The 26,063-nt window shown below is 38.4% G+C and overlaps 1 protein-coding gene across 7 annotated transcripts in view; it reads right to left on the bottom strand.

The window, feature by feature from the left end:
• TNIK (TRAF2 and NCK interacting kinase) overlaps positions 1-26,063 on the bottom strand; it is a 389,309-nt gene that overhangs the window by 125,558 nt on the left and 237,688 nt on the right. For all 7 annotated transcript variants that reach the window (XM_070466423.1, XM_070466420.1, XM_070466421.1 and 4 more), the window contains exons 4-7: positions 20,296-20,421; positions 5,447-5,557; positions 3,145-3,235; positions 464-594 (exon numbers count right to left, since the gene is read on the bottom strand). In XM_070466423.1, the coding sequence (XP_070322524.1) occupies positions 464-594; positions 3,145-3,235; positions 5,447-5,557; positions 20,296-20,421 (459 nt within the window). The remainder of the gene's footprint in view (positions 1-463; positions 595-3,144; positions 3,236-5,446; positions 5,558-20,295; positions 20,422-26,063) is intronic.

The raw sequence follows: 26,063 nt of genomic DNA, 5'->3' as shown, positions 1-26,063 counted from the left end.
GACTAAATATAATTATTTTTAACCAGAAAAAGATGACCTAAGAAAATGAACTCATGTCTTGGTTTCTTTTAACATAAAAAGCTCTCAGAATACATATGCTTTGCCAAAAATCTAAACTACAACCAAAATAGAAATCTATTTTCTAGTAAGAAGCAAGAGAAGGTTAAAAGAATGTAGAAAATGGTTTAAATATATATATATATATATATATATATATATATATATATGTATATATATGCTTTTTTTTTTTAACAAACAGGCAATGAGATATGATGGGTGAGTTTGTTAAAAAGATTCTCACTTGAATGTCATAATGTCATAATGTCACTCAAGAAATGTCTTTTAGTTTTCCCTTTGGATTACACAAATCACAAGCCCAAAGCCATGAGCAAATTCTCTACAAGTCTCAGGGTGAGATGTTTAGGCATGCCTGGAAACTTAATGAAGAAGTAAGAAGACATACCTTGAAATCATACGTGGCATCTGGGTTTTCATCACAGGCGATAACTTCTGGAGCCATCCAGTAGGGTGTTCCGATGAAGGTATTCCTCCTGCCCACTGTTCGATCAAGCTGCGCACTGACTCCAAAGTCCACTAGTTAAGGGGAGACAAATGAACAGTCTGTGGCCTAAGGTCTTATACAGTGATAAAATGAATGAGTATTTTTTTTATTGTGGTAAAATATACAACATAAAATTACCATTTTAACCACTTCATAGTGGACAGTGTTGTGGTATTAAGTATATTCAGTTTCCGGTGCAACCATAACCACCATCCAACTTCAGAACTTTTTCATCTTCCTCAGCTGAACCATTAACACTAACTCCTCTTTCTCCCTCCTGTCCCAGGTGCCTTGAAAGCACCATTCTACTTTATGTCTCTATGAATCTGTCTACTACAGATAGATACCTCATATAAGTGGAATCATGCGTATTAGTCTTTTAGAGACTAACCTATTTTACTTAATGTAATGTCCTCAAAGGTTAATGCATTTTGCAGCATGCATTAGAATGTCCTCCCTTTTTAAGACTGAATATTATTCCATTGTCTGTAGGTGCCACATTTTGTTTACCCATTCATCTGTTGAGGGCACTCAGGATGCTTCTTCCTTTTTACTACTGTGACAGCAGCTAAATTAAATATATATATTCAATTATTTTAGATTGGAGTATAGTTGATTTACAATGTTCTGTTAGTTTCAGGTGTATAGCAGAGTGATTCAGTTATACAGATACATCGATCTACTCTTTTTCAGATTCTTTTCCTGTATAGGTTATTACAAAGTATTGAGTGGAGTTCCCTGTGTTATATAGTAGGTCCTTGTTGATTATCTATTTTGTATATAGCAGTGTGCACATACTAATCCCAAGCTCCTAATTTATCCCTCCCCCACCTTTTCCTTTTGATAACCATGTTTATTTTCCATGTCTGTGAGTCTATTTGTTTTGTAAATAAGTTTATTTGCATCATTTTTTTTTCAGATTCCACACCTAAGTGATATCATATGATATCTGTCTGACTTACTTAATTTAGTAGGATAATCTGTGTGTGTGTGTGTGTGTGTGTGTGCGCGCTAGTTGCTCTATTGTGTCTGACTTTTTGTGACTCCAAGGACTGTAGCCTGCCAGGCTCCTCTGTCTATGGAATTCTTCAGGCAAGAATACTGGGATGGATAGCCATGGTCTTCTCCAGGGGATCTTCCCGACCCAGGTCTCCCGCATTGCAGGCAGATTCTTTACCATCTGAGCCACCAGGGAAGCCCATGATAATCTCTAGTGAATGTATATGTTTAAACTGCATCTATTAATATAAATGGATAAAGTGCACCAATGAGAAAAGCACAAGGAGTTATATCTGGTTATATCAGGACTCCATGGAAGACAAAAAATAGGTGTTAAATAAAAGGCAAGCTTGGACCATAAAAGAGAGTATTTAGAGGATGCAAAGAAAAAAAGTGGTAATCAGCTAAGTTTCTGGAGTCAGACTGCCTAAATTTGCATCTCATTTCTGACACTTATTTGTATGTGACCTAGTAGATAAATCTCCTGGAGCTTCATTTTCTTAATCCATAAAATGAGGATGCTGAAAGTCACGTGGAGCTGCTATAATGTTTAAGTGAAACCATCTATCTTCAAACATTTTGTACATGATCTGGAACATAATAGTCTCTCACAAGTAACTGTTAATAGTGATGAGTGAACATTCTGAGGATAGCTTATGTAGTCAGTACATATATAACTGTTTTCCCGACCTAATGCATGCTTTTGTTTTAAAAGGGAATATTCATGAGATGAAAGCTTGGCCCCAAATTTTAACTAAGAAAAAAAAAATGGAAATTATATATTTTAACAAAAAGGCAAGAGCGAATGTTTGGGATATAAACATAGGAGATATTTAAATCTCTTTGAAAAGAAACATTCATATGGACAGTGATTCATTTCTAGAAGACAAATTGCATATCTTACAGAATATCTGTCAATGTATGCTCTTACTTATATACATCAAGCAGTCAAATGCATGTGGGTATTCTCTACCTTATCTGGAAAATCCCAGATTTTTTGTGGGAAGGGCTCTAATGGAAAGGACCAGAGAAAAGGATTCCCTCACTGACAACTTTGGCAGATGGAAGTGGGATAATCAATACGTGTGTAAAGCAGAATATCAAGCATCCATTTTGTACAGGTGTCCTAGGTAATAATGAAATCGATGTAAATGGCACTTAAAATATAGGGGAATATAGCAGGAAATTCATTACTCTAAATGTGTGTGGATATTTTCAATTAAAAAATATTTCATCATTGTTCTGTTATAGCAGCAACAACATAAACTATAAAATATAGGAAACCATTTCAAGGTCAGCCACATCTAATCTAAAGGCTCTTTGCTTAAAAAATAAGCTCAATTATTTCTATACATTGATTTAGTACACGGTTCTGCTTATAATACTGTATACCAGTTCACTCCTAAAAGGGCTTTTAAAAAATGTTTTTTAAAGAGGAGAAGAAACATGTTTCTTTCCATTCTAGGTACAATGCCCTCCAAATACACAGTGACACATTTACATTCATTATTTTAAAAAGGAAAACAGGTGAAACAATCCTACCAATTCCTGTAATTCCTAGGCTCACTGGATTCTGTTCTTACCTAGTTTAACTTCTGCATTTTCAGTCAGCAAGACATTTTGCCCTTTAATATCTCGATGAATCACTTTATGCTGGTGCAGGTGACTCAGCCCCTGGTGTGATGGAGAGTTGGGAAGGGTTAATAGGAATATAAATCCAGATGCAAAAAAAAAAAAAAATATTTTGGATGTTAATAATCCAAAAAATTTAAACTTACCCAGAGATTCTTTCATTATTGTATTCATATCTTTCATGTGGTCATAATTCAAATGTAGCACAATGTTCATTTATTCTAAACTGCAAGCAACTGATCAGTATGAGGAAATATACAGGCAGTCCTCACAATGCTCGGTACTGTGCTAAATGAAACATTTGCATATCAACTTTGATCTCGGGTAACAAGGAACCACACAAGCCATGATATGGCTGGTTCCAACACGCACATGTTTCAGCTAACAGCACTCTGAAAAGTCAGGACCACCTGTATTCACCAGCTGGTACATGGAACATCTAGTGTTTCTACAGAAAACTGATTTAACAGAAGTCCCCACTTTTGGAGGCAATTTTTGAATTTAAAAGTTTAAAAGTTATCTTCTATTATGTAATTTTAATTAAGCACAGTATTACTCAGACCAGCCAAGAAATTTCCCATTAGCTTTAACCAATGTCTCACATTGAAAAAAAGGAAAACAGCAATTTTTACTTCCTTTGTTAATGTTCACCACTGTCATTTTTAGTGCTTTATGATATTTGTGACTTTGTGCTCATTATGTGAAATAATTATTCAGTGACACCTCAACCTCATTGTGTTCCATTTTTCCATGAATTATCCTGACTTTGGCTTTTATGTGGTATGAGTTCTAAAAAGACTTGTTCTAAGGTGGTTTCTCAGATACACTGTAACTTAAAAGAATCTAAAATTGGCATACTGAAGCAAGTCATATTATATCAATGCTTTCTAATTCAAGGTAATGGATACCCAAGTGTTGTTATTTTTTATTTATAATTTTCTGTATTTTCCCCATGCATTGTAGCACTGCTCTGGTTGTAAATCAGGTGACCAGAAGAAGTGGGTCTGTTCATGGACTCTCCGTCATATTTCCTTGGCTGTTTGTCTGTTCTTATGACAATACCACCTTGTCTTAACTACTTAGCAACTTTATAAGAAGTCCTGAAAACTGGCAGCATACATTTTTCACCTTTGTTCCTCAAAATTGCCTTGATTATTCCTGGCCTTTTGTTATTTCATATAATGTTTTAAAAATCAGCTTGTACATCCACAAGTGTATCTAGAAGGATTTGAATAGGCAGTTTATGATACCAAGGATCAGACTGGGAAGAAATAACATCATTACAATATCAAGCATTCTAATTTATGAAATAGTTTTATGTTTTGTTCCCTTATATTAAGAAGGCAGAACAAATAAATAAATGTCAAGCAGATCTAGTATAGGAATGTTCAGTGGACATACAGTAGCATCCTTATTAACAGCAAGAGATAATTAAACTGATAAAAACAAACTAAAATATGACCAGTTATCTTCTTCCCGAAGTGAACTCAGCAAATATGACACTGCGGTCCAGATTGCCTGACTCTGGAATTTATGGGCAAAACTGGGCAGATGGGCACATTCTTGCCCAACTGTTTTGACTGATTTTAGAGATTGTCTCAAGGAAACTTTTTAAGGTAAAATCAGTTAAAATAGGTTTTATGTACTAAAATGGCTAACGTCATACAAGCCTTAAATTAGTTATAGACTTTCACAAGTTGAAAACTCAAACAAGCGACCAAAATATCCTTAAACAATCCATCTCCTAAGTGGAAAACTATCTCTGCGATCTAAAATCAGATTTCCAATCGGAAACTCCATAGGAAATGAATCCCAGGTTAAGGGAAATCACCCAACTAACCCTTCAAATGAGAGTGCACATGCCTATTCAGTTTTTTTGTTGTGTATGTGCTCAGCTGTATGTGACTCTTTGTGACCCTATGGACTGTAGCCTGCTAGGCTCCTCTGTCCATGGGATTCTCCCAGTAACAATACTGAAGTGGGTTGGCATATTTTCCTCCAGGCGATCTTCCTGACCCAGGGATCGAACCTGTGTCTGCTGCATTGTCAGGCAGATTCTTTACCACTGAGACACCTGTGAAGCCTATTCAGAATGGCTCTCCCTTCGTCACAGCAGACCACAACACATACCACTGCCACCATCACTGTTAGAATAAAGCTCTAAGGAGGTTTCTGATAAGAATTACGGAGTGAGTTAGCGGAAGGTCAGTGTGAAGCTCAACACCTCCCAAGGTATCCCATGTTGTCACTTACTCGTAAGATCTCCCTGCAGATGTATGCAATCCACTCCTCCTTCAACGTGTTACCTTTTGTGTTCTTGATCAGGTCAGTGACAGAGCCTGCACCACAAAACTCCATCACCAACTGGGAAAGGAAGCAAAGAGGCCATTATTATAATTACACTTCAAGACTTCTACTGTGTTAAGAAAGCATAAGGTATCTAGTCGGTTGCTTTGGAATGCCATTCCTGCAAAGAAAAAGTGATCATAAAATGACATATAAAACAAATTTTTATCTTTATTTTTTCCCCAAATGATAGATTTTTTTTTTTAATGTGGACCATTTTTAGAGTTTTTACTGAATTTTGTTACAAATATTGCTTCTTTTTTTAATGCTTTATTTGTTTGGCTTTGAGACATGTGGGATCTTAGCTCCCTGACCAGGGATTGAACCCTCATCCCCTGCATTGGAAGGTAACGTCTTAACCACTGGATCACCAGGGAAGTCCTGGAAAGATTATTTTTAATTTTCCAAACTGGAAATTGAGGAGAATCTCCATATTCTGTGTTTTAAATGAGGGAAGCTAGGTGGTTCAGATGGAATTGAGACTATCCTTGTGGTTTTATTTAGTGGTCAAGCTCATCTTTCCTACAAAAGTAGGCTCATCCCCCTCTCTGAAAGAGCTGTGGTTGTCTAGGCAATCCCAAGCCAGAACAATAGAAGTGCACATTGTTTATGCTATTGGTTTGTAAGTGGCACTGTAAGCTGTCAGAGTGAGGACGATCTGCTTTTAATTAACTTCAGCAAATATTCCCAGGAGGCTGGACATATCAGATAAATTCACTAAACAATAAGCCCTAATTTAGCACCTTTCATCCAGAAAGCTCCAAGTTCTCTATAAATATAGACTCATTACAGTACTCAGCAACTTTATAAAATAGGTAGAAAATAAACATCTCCCTTACTTAATGGAGAAGTACAGACTAGAAGAAAAAAAGCAATCCATCTGCTTTTACGTTCATTTTCTAGGTTTAGAAAAACACATCCATTTCCATACATTCTCCCTCTTCCTCAAAAGTCTTCAGCAAAAGTCACCTTATTAGGTACTTTTAAACATAATTATAAGAAAATAGTTTAGGATGAGTAGCAATCAGTCTCTGACTTGATGCTAGAAACAGAACTAAAATAGAGACATAATGAAATCACACTGATGGTTTTGGCTTTGTCCAAATGTGCATTCCTAACATCAGCACCATGTTACCAGGTCCTAAAAGATAACCCACCAGACTGCAAAAATCTTTGGGCAGAAATAATGTTCTCTTTTTTTTCGAATGCCCAGGTGAAACGCAAAAAATTATTTTTAAAACTCATAAAATTAGTTTTATGAATGAGTTTCCAATGTCATTCTGATTTGTCTTCTTATGATTTTATAAAGTGTAACAAAACTCTCCACTCTTCTCCAGAGAGCTGGTGAAAGTACACAGATCGATCAGGGGCTCTTGTAAAGAAATTTGAAAAGTGCCACAAAAGAGCATGCTTCAGCCCCCCAAAAAAGCTGTAAAATTATCATATATGAGAGCCAGGAAGCCATCAAAGACTATAAGATCATGCTAGAAAGGATCAAAGAGTCAACTATAAGAGGTCTCACTGGCCAAAATGGGGTAATCTGAGAATCAGAAGCAACTGACAAAGAATTAATTTCAAAAATATACACGCAGCTCATACAGCTCAATTCCAAAAAAATAAACGACCCAATCAAAAAATAGGCCAAAGAACTAAACAGACATTTCTCCAAAGAAGACATACAGATGGCTAACAAACACATGAAAAGATGCTCAACCTCACTCGTTATCAGAGAAATCCAAATCAAAACCACAATGAGGTACCATTACACACCAGTCAGGATGGCTGCTATCCAAAAGTCTACAAGCAATAAATGCTGGAGAGGGTGTGGAGAAAAGGGAACCCTCTTACACTGTTGGTGGGATCGCAAACTAGTACAACCACTATGGAGAACAGTATGGAGATTCCTTAAAAAACTGGAAATAGAACTGACATATGACCCAGCAATCCCACTGCTGGGCATACACACCGAGGAAACCAGATCTGAAAGAGACACGTGCACCCCAATGTTCATTGCAGCACTGTTTATAATAGCCAGGACATGGGAGCAACCTAGATGTACACTGGCAGACGAATGGATAAGAAAACTGTGGTACATATACACTGTGGAATATTACTCAGCCATTAAAAAGAATGCATTTGAATCAGTTCTAATGAGGTAGATGAAAATGAAGCCCATTATATAGAGTGAAGTAAGTCAGAAAGAAAAAACACCAGTACAGTATACTAACACCTATAAATGGAATTTAGAAAGATGGTAACAATGACCCTATATGTGAGACAGCAAAAGAGACACAGATGTACAGGACAGACTTTTGGACTCTGTGGGAGAAGGTGAGGGTGGGATGGTTTGAGAGAATAGCATTGAAACATGTATATTATCATATGTGAAACATATCGCCAGTCCAGGTTGGATGCATGAGACAGGGTGCTCAGGGCTGGTGCACTGGGGATGACCCAGAGGGATGGGATGGGGAGGGAGGCGGGAGGAGGGTTCAGGATGGGGGACACATGTACACCCATGGCTGACTCATGTCAGTGTAACTCAATGTTGTAAAGTAATTAGCCTCCAATTAAAATAAATAAATTTTAAAAAAGAATAACAACTGCAAAGTCTTGAAACACACTGAATATGCTTAAGTAAATGCATTAATAAAAACATGCCGTCAAAAAGAATGTAATTGGCACTGTTTGAAGAAACTGAAAAACCAATTTCTTATATTGAAACTGGTAAATAAAAGGAAAAAATCAAGAATTTACACTGCCTTTCTTTTACAAGTTTTACCACCATGATTACATAATAAAAGAGCTAAAACTTCTCTTCACAAAAACAGTATTTCATCTGATAAATGAAAAGGACATAATGGAATTAGAATATCACTATTTTACAACCTCTGATAAATTAGTGGATTTAAGCACCAATGGCTGCTAAGATAAAAAGAAAATAACCAGCTAAGATTTATCTCTTGATTAGAGTAACACAACATCACCTAAGGAGTAATGGTGCCTAAAACAAAGCAAAACAAAAAAAGCCCAAACTAAATCTGATCAAGCATCTAGTTCCAGTTACCAATTTACAGGAAATTAAGAGGACTGAGGAACAAACATGTTACATCATGGGGATACAATCAACAAAATCTAGGATAAAAAACTCCAAAGGGTAAATGGCTCATTTGCGTCAACAAATATATATAATGAAAGAAGAAGAGATGGAAGGGAAATCTGTAGGTTTAATAACATTTAAAAAGGTCTACCAACAAATTGCAATGAATGCAACTTATCTGGACACGAATTTTCTTTTTAAAAAGCTGTTGAAAATTTTTAGAACAATCTAGAGTCTAGATATTTGCTGACATCAAGGAAATGTGGTTGACGTTTTTTAAGGATGATGATGGTATTGTGGTTATATGAAAAAATAATTATATTTTAGAGAAGCATACTGAAGTATCAATACTAAGGATAAATTGATATGATGATAGTCTCTTCTACAAATGAGGCTGGGTCAACTGGATATCCACATGTAAAAGAATAATGTTGAATCCTTACCTCATATCCCATATAAAAATTATCTTGGAATGAATCAACGATGTAAATATAAGAACTAGAACTGTAAAACTCTTAGGAGAGAACATGGGGTAAATTTTCACCACCATGGACTAGGCAATGGTTTCTTAACTTTGACACTAAAAGCACAAACAACAACAACAACAAAAATAAATAAAAGGAGAGAAATTGGATTTTATTGACATTAAAAATTTTGTGCATCAAAAGACACTATCAAGAGGGTGAAATGACAACTCAGAGAATGGACAAAACATGTGCAAATCACATATCTAATAAGGGTCTAGTATCCAGAATATATAAAGAACACTTACAACTCAACAAGAAAAATATAAACAACACAATTGAAAAAGGGGTTAAACACCTGAACAGGCATTTCTCCAAAGAAGATATACAAATGACTAACAATCATATGAAAAGATGCTCAACGTCAACAATCTTTAGGAAAATGCAAGTCAAAACCACAATGAGATACTACTTCACACCCTTTAGGATGACTATAATTTAAACAGAAAAAAAAAGTATAACAGAAAATAATGTGTTGGCAAGAATGTGAAGAAATTAGAACTCTCCTACATGGTTGGGGAGAATGTAAACTGTGGCAAACAGTTAGATGGTTCCTCAGTAAGTTAGAAATACTATATATATATATAAAAGAAATAGCATATGACCTAGCAATTTCACTTCTAGGTATATACCTACCCCTCAAAATTGAAAACATGTGTTTAAACAAAAACTTGCATATGAATGCTCAAAGCAGCACTGTTCACAATATACAAAACGTGGAAATAACCAAACTGTCCATCATCACAGATAAATAAATAAACTGTAGTATATCCATACAATAGAGTGTTATTTGGATATGAAAAGGATGAAGTACTGATGCATGATACAATGTGGATGAATCTTGAAAACATCATGATATTAATAACTGAAAGAAGCCAGAAGAAAGCTATACACTGTATGAATCCACTTACATGAAATATCCAGAATTGGCAAATCCGCAGAGAATGAAAGCAGATTAGTGGTTTTTCAGGGGGAGGAAAGAATGGGAGCTGCAGCTTAAGGGGTAGAGAGTTTCTTTCTGGGGTGATAAGAAAGTTTTGGAACTAGACAGGGGTCATGGCTGCACAACACTGTGTACTTAATTCCATTGTTATACACTTTAAAATTATTAAAATGGCAAATTTCACGCTATATGTATTTTACCAGACTTCTTCTTTTTTAAAAAAAGATGATGAAATTTGTTTCAAGATAACAGAAGGGAGGAAGTAGATGGGTGTATAGATGGGGCAGGATTGATAATTGGTTGACGATTGTTGGGGCTAGTTTGGGGCACATTATACTGTTTTGTCCACTTTTGTGTATTTGGGGGATTCTCTATAAATACAAAGTTAAAGAAAATTCTATTTATGTAAATTGTGTTTCAACAGCAGCAGGATGGACCAAAGAAACAAAGAAACTTCTCTTCTCCTTGGGGAGAGATAGAAGAACATTTTCTCAAGTGAGCAAAACATGTTTGTGTTCCTTTTCCAAATCCCATTTTGAAAAGCAAGTGACCATACCTCCTACAAGTGCATCCGCTGGCAGCTGGAGAAAATGCCCAGCGTCAAGCTCTATTAGGCCACGTAATTACAGTTCCCAAGGAAAGCAGTGGAAGCCCACTGACTCCAGTCTTTCAAAATTAGATTGGACAGAATACTTTCAAATATTCAGTAGGAGACAATCCTGCTCTAGCCAGGCACTAATGTCAGTGATTTCTATAATTTGCTTCTCCATTCAGCTCCAGCTGAAGGCTGCTAAGTTCTTTTCAGCTCACTATGGAACAAAATGATTGTTAAATTATGTAATGGGATTTTTTCTTTTTTTAAAAAAAAAAAAGAGAAAAAAAGAAACCAGCATTTGCTAGCAGTCAGTTCCTGCAGCCTCACAGGAACACTAATTACTGCCACTGCGCAGTGGGGACCCTCCCTCACCACAAGTAACCTCATCACATTAATAAACAGCAACAGGGCTCGACATGCCAAGCCCAGCAGCGATAAGTCAATAACTTCACATCTTGCAAAGCAAGAAATAATGCATCATTAATATTTTCCCTGAAAGAAAGTCCTCAAAGAATTGACACTGGGGCAACAATACTTGCTAACATTTACTGAGAATCTACCATGTGCCAGGCACTGGCCTGAGTGGTTTGCACTTACCGTTTCATTCATTCTGTTTCCTCTCAATTCCCTTTTCTTTATTTACTTGGGAATGAAGCTTAGTTTTGGTCTCCAGCCTTATTCATGGTATACATACTCATCAAGTAACTAGAGCAGGGTTGAAAGCATCATACTTTCTCTAGTACTAGCTATATGACCTTGGGCATGTTCCCTAACTCCACTGGGCTCAACACTACGCAGCCACCACTATTAAACAAAGCATCAGCCTTACATAGTTGATGGGAACATTGTCTCACAGAATATAAAGCTTCTGGTAGCCAGAATTCTCAAATTCTATTATTTATCCATTCTTTGGTCTGTTTGCATTTATTTAAAAAAAAAAAATTCCAGCTGGGAAGACAGCATTAATAGCTTCCCAAGATCGACTTCACTTGGATGGTTAGGAAATGGCTAAAAGGTCACCTATAAAGGGAACGGGCCACGTGTGTTTCTAAAACTTCTATTAATGAAAGAGGACCAAGGACGCAGCTCTTTTTCTTCAAGCTTGTATCACACAGCAAGAAGACGCGTAGGTGCATCCCAGGACACTGGAGCTTATTATTTGGCAGGTTGGAAGACGGTGGGAGAGGTTTAAAAAGAATCTTATATTTGAAATTCTCACTCACTATCCCCTACATAACTGGGTCAGAAAATGAAAATACACACGTGTGTCACTTGGGAAGAAAGGAGGAAGGTTAAGTTGAAGGTGAACACAGAACTGCGCTCAGGCAGGATGGGGGCTGGGCCGGGGCCCTACCTGGAACCGTGTCAAGGAGAAGATATTTAAAAAGCAGCACTGTGTGTAGGGCAACCCAGTTATTACGGAAAAGGTTGCTTGGGTTGTTGAACATGGGACACTATTTCTATCTAAATTAAAATGATAAAAATTTTAAAACAAAGAGTTCTAGCATATTTCACAATTTGCATGGTTGTTTATCACTTTATTTATTTACTTTTTTTTTTGGTCTGATGAGCAGGAGGTTTTCTCTCAGAGCTTGTGGGGTAAGGAGACTGTTCTCTTTTAATGCCCTCCTGTGCATTCCTCCTCCATCAGGACAGTACAGAAGACAAGGATCTCTGGCCTCAGCTGATCCCAGACGGAGTTTCCGAAGCACTATCTCAGCCCTCCCTGAGGTCACCCCCTAACCGGGAGGGGAACGGGTTTGGAATCAGCAGACATGGTCACTTCTAACTTGCCCTTTCCAATCCTAGTCACCTCGGAAAGAATTTTAAAAGGTCTGTTCTCAGAGCCAGCCTATGAGGCTTAGGATGATTTCTGGGGTCTCAAAGGTATTAACTCACTTGCTAGTCAATTGGTTTTATGTTCCTGTAACAAGAAACAAAGTTTTAAGGTATTTTAAAATTGCAGGACTAGCCCAGAATGTCTTGACAGCAACATATTAACTCAAATGTCATTAGTCAGTCAGTCACAAGAAGAATGACCACTAATAGATTCCTTCCCTTTTATAGTAAAAGGGGGGATGAGAGATAGGACAGGAAGAGGAAGGAGCAGGGGGTGAAGGGGACCTGAAATGAAGGAAGTCTGCATCAGGGGCTTCCCTGGGGCTTCCCTGGTGGCTCAGTGGTAAAGAATCCACCTACCAATGCAGAACATGCAAGAGACCTGGGTTTGATCCCTGGACTGGGAAGATTCCCCTGGAGAAACAAATGGTGACCCATTTCAGTATTCCTGCCTGGGAAATCCCATGGACAGAGGAGCATGGCAGGCTACAGTCCATGGGGTCACAAAAGAGTCGGACATGACTTAGTGACTAAACAACAACTGCACCAAGCGATTGCACAGACAATCTAAGAAAAGGGGAGGAAAGATAAACTTCTAAGAATTCACAAGTCTGCAAAGGATCAGCCTATTGACCTTGAAGGTCCAGAAACACCAGCAAGGCACAGGATATTTTTATCATGTGTAGCTGGGAATAGCCACAGATCCCATCTGCATGATTTATGAAGGGGTAAACAAAACCCAAACTCAGTACTTTGTTACAGAACGCAGCTTCATTTGCCAAAGGTAGTTTAAGTCGCACACACACACAAAAGAGTGTGTACAGAGGTACAACAATTGCTGGGTATACATTTATCATTTCAATCAACTGATGCAAAGGTAAAGCAAACTGTTTTGCTGCAAAGCAACAGCAAAACTGTTGGCAATTTCAAACTGGGAAACCAACTGAGAAACCTAAACAGGTTTTTGCATCTATTTTTAAACCAGCATGTATTTGGGGAAACAAAAACTCCTTTGGCTTCTGAATTATATTTTTAGACTTGAAAAGAGAATGCTTATAACTACAAATTCTAAGTGTTCCAAAGATAAAAAGATGAGCCCCAATGATGTGAAATCTCAGATTTTGTCAATAAAGGTTCTGGATATGCATTTTGAGAATAACAATCAGAGTTTGAATGTACTAAGCCAGCTGGTATTTTTAGCGACAAGAAACTTGCCCAACTGACAGCTAGAAATGCTCTGTGGTCAACCATGTCTGAGGAGAGAGCCATCTCAGAGTTAGCATGGTAGCATTCAAGGAAAGAGAAGTTAGTTGCCTCCTGGATTTGGTACCTGGTGCTCAAATTTCTCAGAGAGCACACAAGATCTTCTGAAGGGTATTTCCTATTAGGGGTAAATCATAACATGTCCATTTGAGCCGTGGATCAAAACAGAGACTAACCTCAAAGGCTATGTGAAATTTACAAGTCTGTCTCTTAGAAAGAATTTACGGGCAGTGAGAGGGGAACAAGTTTTCAGAAAAATTAACAACAGAAAAAGAAGAAAACAACACCGGCTTTAGAAGACTTAGGACTAACGACTAAGAAACTTGGTAGTTGAGAATTCTGAGAAGTGTAATGCAAATAGGAATATTGCCTTTGACTCAAAATTAATCTAGAATAGGAACCAGAGGGCTGTGTAGACCATTAACAGAGGGACTTTCTGCTAAGTTGATTCAGTCGTGTGTGTCCAACTCTTTGGGGCCCTATGGACTATAACCTGCCAGGCTCCTCTGTCCATGAGATTCTTCAGATTGCTATGCCCTCCTCCAAGGGATCTTCCTGACCCAGGGATGGAACCCTAGTCTCTTATGTCTCCTGCATTGGTAGGTGGGTTCTTTACCACTAGCGCCACCTGGGAAGCCCAAAAAGAAGCTTAGCAGAGGATGGTTGCTGAGCAGAGAGAGTATACTTTGGGCATACATCAAGTCTACCTTTTGCTAAGGTAAAAAGCAGGTGAAGCACAGTTCAAATGAAATTCATTAGAATAAAAAAAGAAATCATTTTCACACTCTTGTCACTTAATCACCCAATAATTCATAAAAATGACTCCATTAAAGCTAACTCAAGCTCAGTAGCACAGTATTAAATCAGGTGTAACTTTAGCTCTGTGTTTGCATTTAAGTAACTTATATTCTGTGTCTATAGCTCATGCAGTGGGGCAGCTCCAAGACTGGGAAATAGGGTACAATCACTATTCCTACTATTTATTCAGTCTTAAAATTTTCTATTCACCAATAATAAGACTCAGTTACTTCTCCAGACAAGTAACTTAGGTTGTACATATGAAGGAAGGGAATTCCTTAGTAATAAAACTGCATGCGTCCTCAGTCACTCAGCCGTATCTAACTCTGCGATGCCGTGGACTGTACTTGCCAGGCTCATCTGTCCATGGATTTCTCCAGGCAACAATACTGGAGTGAGTTGCCATTTCCTTCTCCAGGGGATCTTCTCAACCCAGGGACTGAAGCTGTGTCTCCTGCACTGGTAGAAGGATTCTTTACCACTTGAGCCACCATCTTACTTGACCAACCTACGTTTTGGAAACTAATCAGAAATTTATTTCCTTTTATAAGATATCCTAGCCCTGTGATTGTTGTGGTGGTATCAAAAGAGATGGCAAAATATGTGTGATTTTGCTTTCTAACTTGAGGAAATTTGCCCGTGTAATAGACAGGTCTTGTCACTCCCAGCGTCTGAACGGCATGCAGCAAAGTGGAGGGCTTGTCTCTGCTGAGGAGCAGAATGAGATGGCCATGTTGTGTGTCAGGGCGCCTTGTTTCGGAGAGATTGGAATCTTTATTGAAAGAGCTCCCTTTTTTGATTTCCGGATCAGGCCCTGAGCAGTTGATAAGGGAGAATTACTTGGCCATTATCAGAAGCAGTTGTATGTCCACAAAGAGCTGGGACTAAACAAGAGTTTATCTCTGCGACAAGACTGATAGAATTCACACAGATTATAATTCAATCAGACACCTAAAAGAGCACGTATATTGGCTGGTTGCATATGTGCAAACCTCTGGCCTCCAGACACAGCACAGGAAATACTCTGGGGAATAGTTCCTGTGGTCTGAAAACTGGGAATAAATGTTAGAGCGCTACTCTTGGTTGCTACAGGCTCTGTCTCTATTTAATCCATAGTAATATTTTTAAAGAAATGTAATCTTAAAAGAATGCCATTAACCCAAAGAGTCAACTCTCTGTGACCTTTGCAATTATTTGCTAAAACACTCCCAAAAGGTTCAAAGTGTATTTCTAAGACTTAAGAAATACCATCTTCGTAGCAGCAGCTAACAGGTCTCGCTATCCTCTCAGAAAGCTGGGGAAACTGAAAATTTTCATGGGGAATTTCATGGGAAATTTTCATGAATGAAAATGAATAGTGAACTCAAAAATAAATTTGTTTAGGGACTTCCCTGGCGGCCCAGTGGTTAAGACTCCATACTCCCACTGCAGGGGGCTAAGATCCTGCATGCTGTAGGGTGCAGGCCCCCGCCAAAATACACGTTTAAACACAAAGCTTCAGTTCTACTTGGAACACCAAACTTTGACCTATTTTTTGCAACTTCTGAAACTATTTTTCACAAACGAAAGGAGAAGAATGTAGGGTTCCAGGGTTTGATTCTAGCATCAGGCAGCTTGAGGTTAGCTAACACACTGGCTTCATCACCCAGTAGCTGTGAATCCTCAAGCAAACTTCTTAAGTTCTCTGAGCCTAATTTCCTCATCTGTAATAAAGTGGGGATAATGAGAATATTTAATTTGTAGAGTAGTTATGAAGATATAGTGAAATAATATGACAATGCAAACAAATACAGTACTCTGCAAAAGTTAAGCAGGTGATAAATATTACTTGCCATTGTTGTTAGCACAGAATGCCTGTGGTTTAATGAGTCAGAGGCCTTGGACCCAGTACACACTATTATATTCTATAACCAACTTTGCATCAATATTGTGATCTGGTACTAATTTCCCAACTATTATGTTTCTGTTCTGCCTTTAATTTTCTAAGTTCCTCCTTAAAATTTCTTATCAAACAGAACAACTAGAAAAAGAAATGATGCTCTTGTATCTATGAGATATTTCATAGCTTTGTATTTTTATCTTCAGTGACACAGAAGCTAATGGACTAGCTAGTAGGGACAGTCAGAACAGTCCTCTACACGGACACAAAAGGACATCTGACAAAAGGGAGGTTCTCTGCTTCCAAGCAGGATGTGGGGCCTGAAACTACTGTGTTTTGCCACCAGCATCTGATTGCAGGTGGGAAAAACGGAATGTGAAGGCAGGGATCCTCCCCATGTGGCCCGTGATCACTACTTACAAATGCCCTTTTATGGACTTCAGGAAGGGCACTGGCTTGCTCAAACAGTCTCCTCCCTGGTCCTTCCTGTTTCTTCTCTGGCCCCCATCTGGCCTACTCTCAACCCAGCAACCAGAGGGACTCCTTCACTCTGTGAGTCAGATTCTCTCCCCAACCCCCTTCAAAACCCTCGAGTGGCTCCCACCTCACTCAGAAGAAAAGCCGACATCCTGTCAACACCCTATAAGCCCTTGCCTGATCTGGCCCCATCTCCCACATCTTTCTGTCAATTGGCCTTGTCGATAATCCTGAAAACACCAGGCCTGGAATGCTCAAAGTTATCTACAAGGGGGTTCCTCTGCACTGCAGCCCCTACCTGCATCCTCATTAGCCTTTCCTTGCTCTTCTAGCCATATGCACTTGCAGCTTTTCGAATAGTTTTATGACTTAATATGATTGTGGTCTGTAGCAAGAATGTACACTGCATGCAACTAGGGGCTTCCATCAGTTTTGTTCACTGATGTTTCTTATCTTAACTGTCTAGAAGAGTGCCTCATGCCTAGCAAGTGCTTGATATGTATTTGTTGGATGAATGAATGAGTGAGTGAATAGATGAACACACACACACGCAAGCTCCTGGTTCCCAGCCACCATAGCCATCTCCAAGACAAGAGCAACGGGCCAGGGTGAGAACTGGCGAGCAGTGACTCATTCCTAGAGCATCAAACCTCCTGTTTGTGCTCTGCAGATGCAAACAGGCTTGCTGCTTTCTCCCACTGCCAATCTGAAAACGGACTGCAAATTTTGCTCATTTAAAACAACCGCAACTTGCAAAGTCTTTCACAGGCCAAGCTACATTGTCATATTTCGGGATGTCTGCATTCTTATTCTGTGTCCATCCATTAATGAGCTTGGAGGCTCTGAGAAAGAAATAAGCTTCACTGGGATCCAGTAAAATAAATGACAACTAATTTTTTTCCAGCTTAAAAAGTCTCAGTTTTTAAGAAAAAAAGTAAAAAACAAGTCAAGCCCTCTTTGACTACTCCTCTCCTTCCTCAACCCATGATTTATAATATATGCCCAAATTTTAATATTAATAGCTCAGCCTAATAAGAAAACTACCTGGTTTGGCCCATCTTACAAAAGGAATGATGTTAACAGCTAGGTGTGACTCATCTGGAAATAGTGCTACCTCAGGTGATAAACTGGAGGTGATTCCAAAGCTATATTAACACTTTCTTCTAATCTGGAGCCATAGCTCTGACCAAACTAAAAAATGCTTCTGCAGACAGTATCAAAACAGCTATCATTCTCCTCCTGTCCTCTGCTACAGCTTATGGCACGGTAGGAGTCCTTGCTAAAATGCTAGATTCTTGGCAGTATAGAAGTCCTCTGGGAACACAGAGATATTCACACTCATGCCATCTCATCACATCCTCCTGAACCTACTGGCCACAGGAAAGCTGAACTCTCAAAAGTACCTGTAGCAATGATCAGTTTGAACCAATAAAAATAATAATAGTAGCAACCAAGTGTGTACCAATGATGTCGCTTTCATTCATAAAACAACTATTTTGTCAGCATCACATGCCCAGCCCCTTCCTGGTGTTTAGGACACTGAGATGCAGAAGACACATTCCTTGTCCCCAGAACCTGTCTTTGTAAGGAGCAAAGATAACCTAATGAGAAGCAATTAAAAACTACATGGTGGCTCAGTGGTGGGGAACCTGCCTGACAATGTAGGGAACAAGGGTTCAGTCCCTGACCGAGAAGATCCCACCTGCCTTAGAATAATTAAGCCTGAGTGCCACAACTATTGAGCCTGTGTTCCAGAGCCTGGGAACCGAGCCCGAGAGCTCTGAAGCCTGTGCTCCGCAACAAGAAAAGTCACCGCAACAGGAAGTCCTCACGCTCAAGGAGGGAGCAGCCCCTGCTCACTGCAGCTAGGAAAAAGCCTGCACAGCAATGCAGACCCAGCACAGTCAAAAATAAATAAACATATGTTTTTTAAAAGACATGAAAAAAGTTTCAGAAATTAAATTACTGAAATTACCACCCAGAAACAAACATCTTCAATGTTATTGGTGCTCACTATTCTAGACATCCCCATCATGTTACTATATGTGTACATATTGGTCCTTTTTCTTTCTTCTTTTTTTGAAAAAAAATGAAAACGTGCTGTATCTAATCATAGCCTCTAAAAAGGCTCTAAAATATCCTTACTATAATTGTTCATGTTCATCCATTTGTAAACAAAGATCTACATCATTTTAACTGGTTGAGTATTGTCCCTTAATGGATTTACTTAAGTGATTCCCCATTGGTTAGCATCCACAATGCATATATTTTTATGTATTTAAATTCAGGATACATTCCTGTATGTGAAAATACTGAGTCAAAAGTAAGGCATTTCCTTTGGGCGATTAAATACAGATATAGATATATCTGTGTGTGTGTGTTTTCCAACTGTCCTTAAGTAAAGTTATACCAATGTTCATTTCTATAAGCAGAGGGTGTGACTGTCCATCCTGAGTATATCATTAAAAAAAAACCTTTGCCAGTCTACTGGATAAGAAGTGGTATCTAATTCTTGTTTTCTTTTGTATTTATATTGTTAGTAAGATTACACTTTAAAAACACCTTTATTGGTAGTTGATATTTCTTATTTTTTTAATTGCTACCTTATCTTAACTCAGTCTTTCCATTAATCATTTTACATATTTTCTTATTGATTTATATAAAAACTCTTCATCTCTAAAGGCTACTAAATTCCTTGTCATCAAGTGTTTAAGCAAAAATACAGGTTTTTTTTACCCTCCAAAATGAAGATAATAATGTCTACCTCAAAGAGCTGGAATAAATGATAGAATTCATAAAAAGAAAATAACGTGGTGGGCATTCTCTGGCAGTCCAGTGGTTAGGACTTGGTGCTTCCAATGCCAAGGCTCAGGTCAATCCCTGGCTGGGGAACTGAGATCCTGCAAGCCAAGCGGCACAGCAAATAAATAAATGTAAATATGTGTGTGTGTGTGTGTGTGTGTGTGTGTGTGTATACATATATATATGTGTGTGTGTGTGTATACATATATATATATGTGTGTGTGTATACATATATATATTATAATATAGCATGGTACCTAAAGTATAATAAAAATTCAATAAAGGTAGTCATTTTATGGGGAAAAAGAGAACTTAACAACTAGCTTTAGGGATGGTCCACATTAAGTGATAGAAGAAAGACAGGTATTCAAGGAAATGACAGAAAACTTTGCAAACACAATGTTGTGGAAATCATGGAATAAAGGATTTCAAGGAAAAAGTACCTAATCAAACTCAGTAATTAGGATAGAGAAATGAACCATTCAGTCTTGGTTGTTTTTTAAGTAAGAAAAGCAAATGTGGACAGTCCTACATACCCAAAGTTGGTCATCCATGCCTGGTGGGTTCTTTTTGATAAAAGCACCATAGTATGTAGCTATATTCCGGTGATGAGAGTATTTCTTCAACATGTTAATTTCTTGTTTGATTTCTTCCTCTTCATCCTGTGTTAGAACCATAAATATTCTGTCATGAAAATCCATTGTCTTTAGTAGGATTCTATTTTTCATCACCATCTATATCAATTATGCAAACACTTGAGTTTTTTCTTCGATGGTAACAAACAAGCATTGTTATCACACTACTTGACTTTGTCTCTTGACTACAAAGAAAAAATTTAAAAGACAACACATTGGTGAAAGGGGTCTTTTGTTTGTATAGAAAACCAATATAGTATGCAACCTGATAGTAAAAAAAAATTCCGCATCTTTTCACCTGGAAGAGATCAAGGTAGACTTGCTATTGAGATAAAACTCACTCGAGGCCTCTGGGAAATTTGTCCATCAAGTACCCATCACTGATCATACTTGGTTCAAGAAGACTAAGAAAAGTGAAAAGAAAAAAAAAATACAGGCTCTTCAATTTAAATTTTGTTAGGTTCATTTTCTTTGAAGTCTCCTTTTATTGAAGTCCCCAGTAGAAGATTATGAAAGTCAGATGGGAAAGGAAGCAGGGATAAGTTCTCTCGATCTGAGGATGTTCACAAAGCAGGAGTACCCATCTCACCTTCAGGAAAGTACACATGAAAAGAAAGGGGACATGTGGTAGTGGCACAGATGTGAAAAGAAAGAACCCCCCGACAGAGTAAGTTTCGGAATCCAGATTTCATTCATTTTGAGTTTCAATTCAGAGTCCACTAACTTGAGCTTTTTTTTTAGAAGACCTGGCATCACTAATGAAGGGTGTGCGTGTTCTCCTGTAATTTTATTTTGATGTGTACACATCAATTGGACTTTTAAATAGTATTTATTTTTGAGGTTGGTGGAAGAACTTCTGAGCCCAGGAAGATTGTTTTAGATGCAGCAGTAAGAATCTCTGAGTGTAAGATTTTTACATCACCATTACCTGAATTCTTGCCTCCTCCAGCTACTCAATCTCAACAATGCTGGGCCCTTTTGTAGTCTCCCACTAGCGTCTTCTTTCCCCTTCCTCTTCACATTGTTTCTACTCACTGTTCCTGACTGAGTTTAATGGATACTGCTGAGGGATGTCTTCTCCAATTCTCTTGGGTAATGTCAAGTCTCCCCACTCTCTTGTCCGTCCCCAAAGCCGCACATTTGTTGGTACCGGATTAGAGGTAAGGGTCATCCTGAGTCATAATTGCCCTTGTTCTTGACTCTCTCCTCCATGGACTGTAAGTTCTCTTGCCTTCAAATATCAGTTCCAGAGCCCCCTCTCCAGTAAAGCTCTCTGATCTGCCTGACATGCTTCTAAGTCCCATAAATCATCATGGATCTCTTCTCTCACAGCACCTACCAGAACTGCAATCCACATTTATCTATTTAAACATTTGACTGAAGCCTCTCTTCCCTATCAATCCATAAAAACTATAAACAAAGAAATCCTTCCTGCTTTAGCTCTTTATAATATCCTAGCATCAAGCAAAATGCCTGTGAATAAATATTAATAAAAAAGTGAACACCTATAAAATGTCCAACCACTTACAGTAGCCTTCTTTACAGCTTGAAAGGAATTGGTAACAATAAGAGGAGTGGTGAAATGCTGACACTTTCTGACCACACAAAAATCAGTTTTCCTAAAAAGTGATGGAGATTTGCAAACCTAGGAGAATGAGGCATGTTACATATCACATGGCCTATACAAGTCAAAGAGTAGGTAATCTCAAAATAGAACGTGTGCTTGGGATGCTGAGCTAAGAAGAAGCACGTGGCCTTAACAGTGGAAAGGAGTAGAGGAGTGAAGGGCTGGGAAGGAGGCTGGGGGAGGGGATAGCACACTGCTGACCCAAGAAATCTTCCCGGTGGCCATCAAAAACTGCCTACATCCTCACCACAGGTATAAGGAGAGAATGACCTTCACAGTCCTTCAACTTGCTGCAGTGTCCTGCAGCAGACCTCAAAATGTCTGAGGATCATGCATATTAGCTATTTTAAATCTACCACGTGGGGCCAAATAACCATGGATGAATGTACGATGCGAGCAGATGTACTTCAGGGAAGCCTAGATACAAGGGGAGAAAACAAACCTGAGGGTTTCCGGGGTGACCTGGCATCTGCTTTCAGCTAAAGGGACAAGTAAATGAGACAGTAAACATCAATCCCTTTCCCGCAGCAGTGGGACAGGCTCAGCCTGGGTCATTCTTAGTGAGAAGCTGGGCTCGTTCTACGAGTATTTGCTGCCTGTCTCCCAAGTTCTCCACAGGATGGTGGCTGACATCGGAGAAGGAGAGAAGAGAAAGTGCCCAAAAAAGCTTACCATATCATTAAGAAAATAAGAACTTATGAAACAGTTAAATAGCAATGTAATTCAGTATATAATTAAATCCCAATTAAATAGTACTGGGAGGCCAGAATGAAATCAGCACATCCTCTATTGCTTTGCAAAGGTAAATTGAGGCAACATGATAATGAAGAAGGCATATGCATTGAGTCAAGAAAATGAGTCGGGGGGCAGGTGGGGTACACGTCCAGTTTGCGCCCCCCTTCTTTCTGGCTGTATGGTCCCAGGAAAGTAACCTACCTTTTAGAGTCTAATTTTTCTCATTTATAAAGAGATATAGATTTTATAATAGTATTATTATATGTCCCAATCTTTTGTGAAAATTAAATGAAGATGTGAAAGTTATAAAATGTAATACAAAATAAATGCTATTATTAATCTTCTCAACCAAAAAATAAATAACAAGAGTAAGAGGTCAGGAATATAAGTAACTTGAATTTTAGGTTTAAATTGCACTGTTTGCAAACACAGTTAAAGAACCACCGTGGGTCATGGTTATGTAGCTCTAATATAGAACCTTGAGCTTGATCTTATATTACCTCCTAAAAGAGTAGGCAATTTATCAGGCCTTCAGGGCTACTGTTTATCCAAATTTCTAGACTAGGGCATTGATGGCCGTAAGTTATGCAGTGAAACTGAAAGGGAGGCACTTCTTGTGACCATAAAGAACTCATTTAACCCCTTCACAAGCAGTCTGACCTCTTACAACATGGCCTATTGAAGAAGATGGGTTATGAAGTTTTCAAAAGGACAGACAGAAATGAGGCTAGAATTAGATTACAAAGCTATAAGAAGTTTTTCTTCTATTTCATAAATGGATTATTCTTGTCTTAAGAATTAAGCAAAGGGATCAAGTTCGCTGGGAAACTAATGACCACTGGGTCATAATTCAAAAAACAAAGTAATAGTACCAAAATTGTAAGAAACTTTAAAAGGGAACAATTTTAATCAGCCAAGTCTGATAGTCTAGGAAGAACCATAATTTCAATCAGAAGACTTCAAAAATCTTGTCCAAGCTGATTCATTATGTAAACTCAGATATGGCTATTTAAACTCTCTGAATGTCAGTTATTTTCATCTATAAATGGGAAAAAGAATACCTATCTAAGTCACCTCTCAGGTCTTAGAAATGATTAACTGCTTAAGCAGAGCACTATTATCAACATAAAGAAAATTATTATTTTTCCTTAAAATGGCAGGAATCTATTGCTAAGTATTTGTGGCAGACTGAAAGGAAAAATGGCCCTGATATTTGGCATTCATTGGAAGGACTTTTGCTGAAGCTGAAGCTCTAATGCTTTGGCCACCTGATGTGATGAGCTGACTTACTGGAAAAGACCCTGATGCTGGGAAAGACTGAAGGAGAAGAGGGCAACAGAGGATGAGATGGTTGGATGGCATCACCAACTCAATGGATATGAGTTTGAACAAACTATGGGAGACAGTGAAAGACAGGGAAGCACCTGGCGTGCTACAGTCTGACTTGCTAACAGTTGGACATGACTTAGCAACTGAATAACAACAATACATTTATGTATTGAGGTGGAGTCCATCCTCTCTGCTTATCTCTGGGCTTGGCCCTGTGACTTGCTTTGGCCAATGGGATATTACCTAATGTGATATAGCAGAGACTTGAAAAGTTTCTGTGTATTGGGGTAGACTTCTAACTGCTTGCAGAGAACAATTCCATATGAAAAACCAGAACCAGCATATCAAGAGGATGATAAAACAGGTGAAGAAACAGTGCTTTTCAAATGCACGGAAAAGGATGATTCCAGACAATGCTTGCTAACCACCGACTACCTCTGATGGCTATATGATGATCACAACCATAGTTATAAAACACAGCCAAAGCCAACCCGATGTAATGCTCTGTACCATAGGTTGTATGTGTATTATTGAATATCCAAAACAGATCTATGAAATACATGTTTTTAATGACCCCGTTGAACAAATAAGAAATACGAGTTTCAGAGAGTGTATTCCTATTTTAGAGCTTCCCAGGGGCCTCAGCGGTAAAAGAATCCACCTGCCAATGCAGGAGACACAGGTTCCACCCCTGGGTCAAGAAGATCCCCTGCAGGAGGAAATGGCAACCCACTCCAGTATTCTTGCCTGGGAAATCCCATGGACAGAGGAGCCTGGCGGGCTTCAGTCCATGGGGTTGCAAAGAGTCAGACACGACTGAACATGCACACACAGCACATTCCTATATTAAAAGTTAGAGCTAAGATCTAAAGCCAAGATTTGTCTGACTTCAAAGTCAGTGTTTGTAATTCTAAAATGAAAACTCTAGATAGAAGGGTGATTACCCACAATGATAAAACCAAAGCTGCTGCTAAATCATGAAATAAGAGTTTAGGAGCACCTTAAGTTAGGATTGAAGAGAAACCTGCCTTTGGTCCTCTAATTAAACGAGATTTTTAGCACCCATTAATACTTGTTTATGAATGATTTCAGGGGATAAAGGAGGGATTTTAAGTTGCATATTTATTACACAGGGGAACATACTTTAAGATCTACAATACAGCAGGATTTAAAACCAGAATTAATGAGACATTTAATATTAGTGTGCTCAATAACACAGCTCTCAATCCATGGAAGAGGAATAAACCTGTGTAGTTCTTACAACAATCCAAGAGACTGGTCAGTTTTAACTTTACAAAAAAGGATGGGGTGAGCATGTGTGCTAAGTTGCTTCAGTCATGTTTGACTCTTTGTGAACCCCTGGACTGTAGCCTGCCAGGGTCATCTGTCCATGGGATTCTCCAGGCAGGAACACTGGAGTGGGTTGCCATGCCCTTCTCCAGGGGATCGTCCCCACCCAGGTATCAAACCCGTGTCTCTTACATCTCCTGCATTGGCAGGCAGATTCTTTATCACTTGAGACAGCTGGGAAGCCCAGGATGAGGTGTACAGACTCATAAGTGCTACTATATCCTACATGTTTGGATACTGGCTAAAACTATCTCTGCTCCTCCTCACCTGAGCTGCTCTCCACAGTGGTTGCTGGCATTAGGCAGGCATTTGTGTTAACATGTCCGTCATTTTCATCTTTGCTGTTGACTGAATGTGATAAAATTTGAAGACAATTCATTGTTAAAGAATTATAGACTAATAGAATTTGTAGGGATTACTGACATCTTCTAAGATGTGATTTTTTGGGAAAAAAAAAAAAAACCAAAAATAATTTATAGCACTGAAATCTTTTTCTCCAGTAGAAAATCTATTCAGGATGCCAGCAGATAACCTCAATAAAAACTATGCTTTTAAAAACAGTAAACATTTATTTTTATAACTTTAACTAAGTAATACCTAGTTATAAAGTTAATCAGTGACAACAAAG

Source organism: Odocoileus virginianus, chromosome 4, assembly GCF_023699985.2.
Source record: "Odocoileus virginianus isolate 20LAN1187 ecotype Illinois chromosome 4, Ovbor_1.2, whole genome shotgun sequence".
In the NCBI taxonomy this organism is placed as follows: Eukaryota; Metazoa; Chordata; class Mammalia; order Artiodactyla; family Cervidae; genus Odocoileus; species Odocoileus virginianus.
The sequence above is the reverse complement of the archived record's forward strand: the minus strand, read 5'-3'. Positions and strand labels throughout refer to the sequence as shown.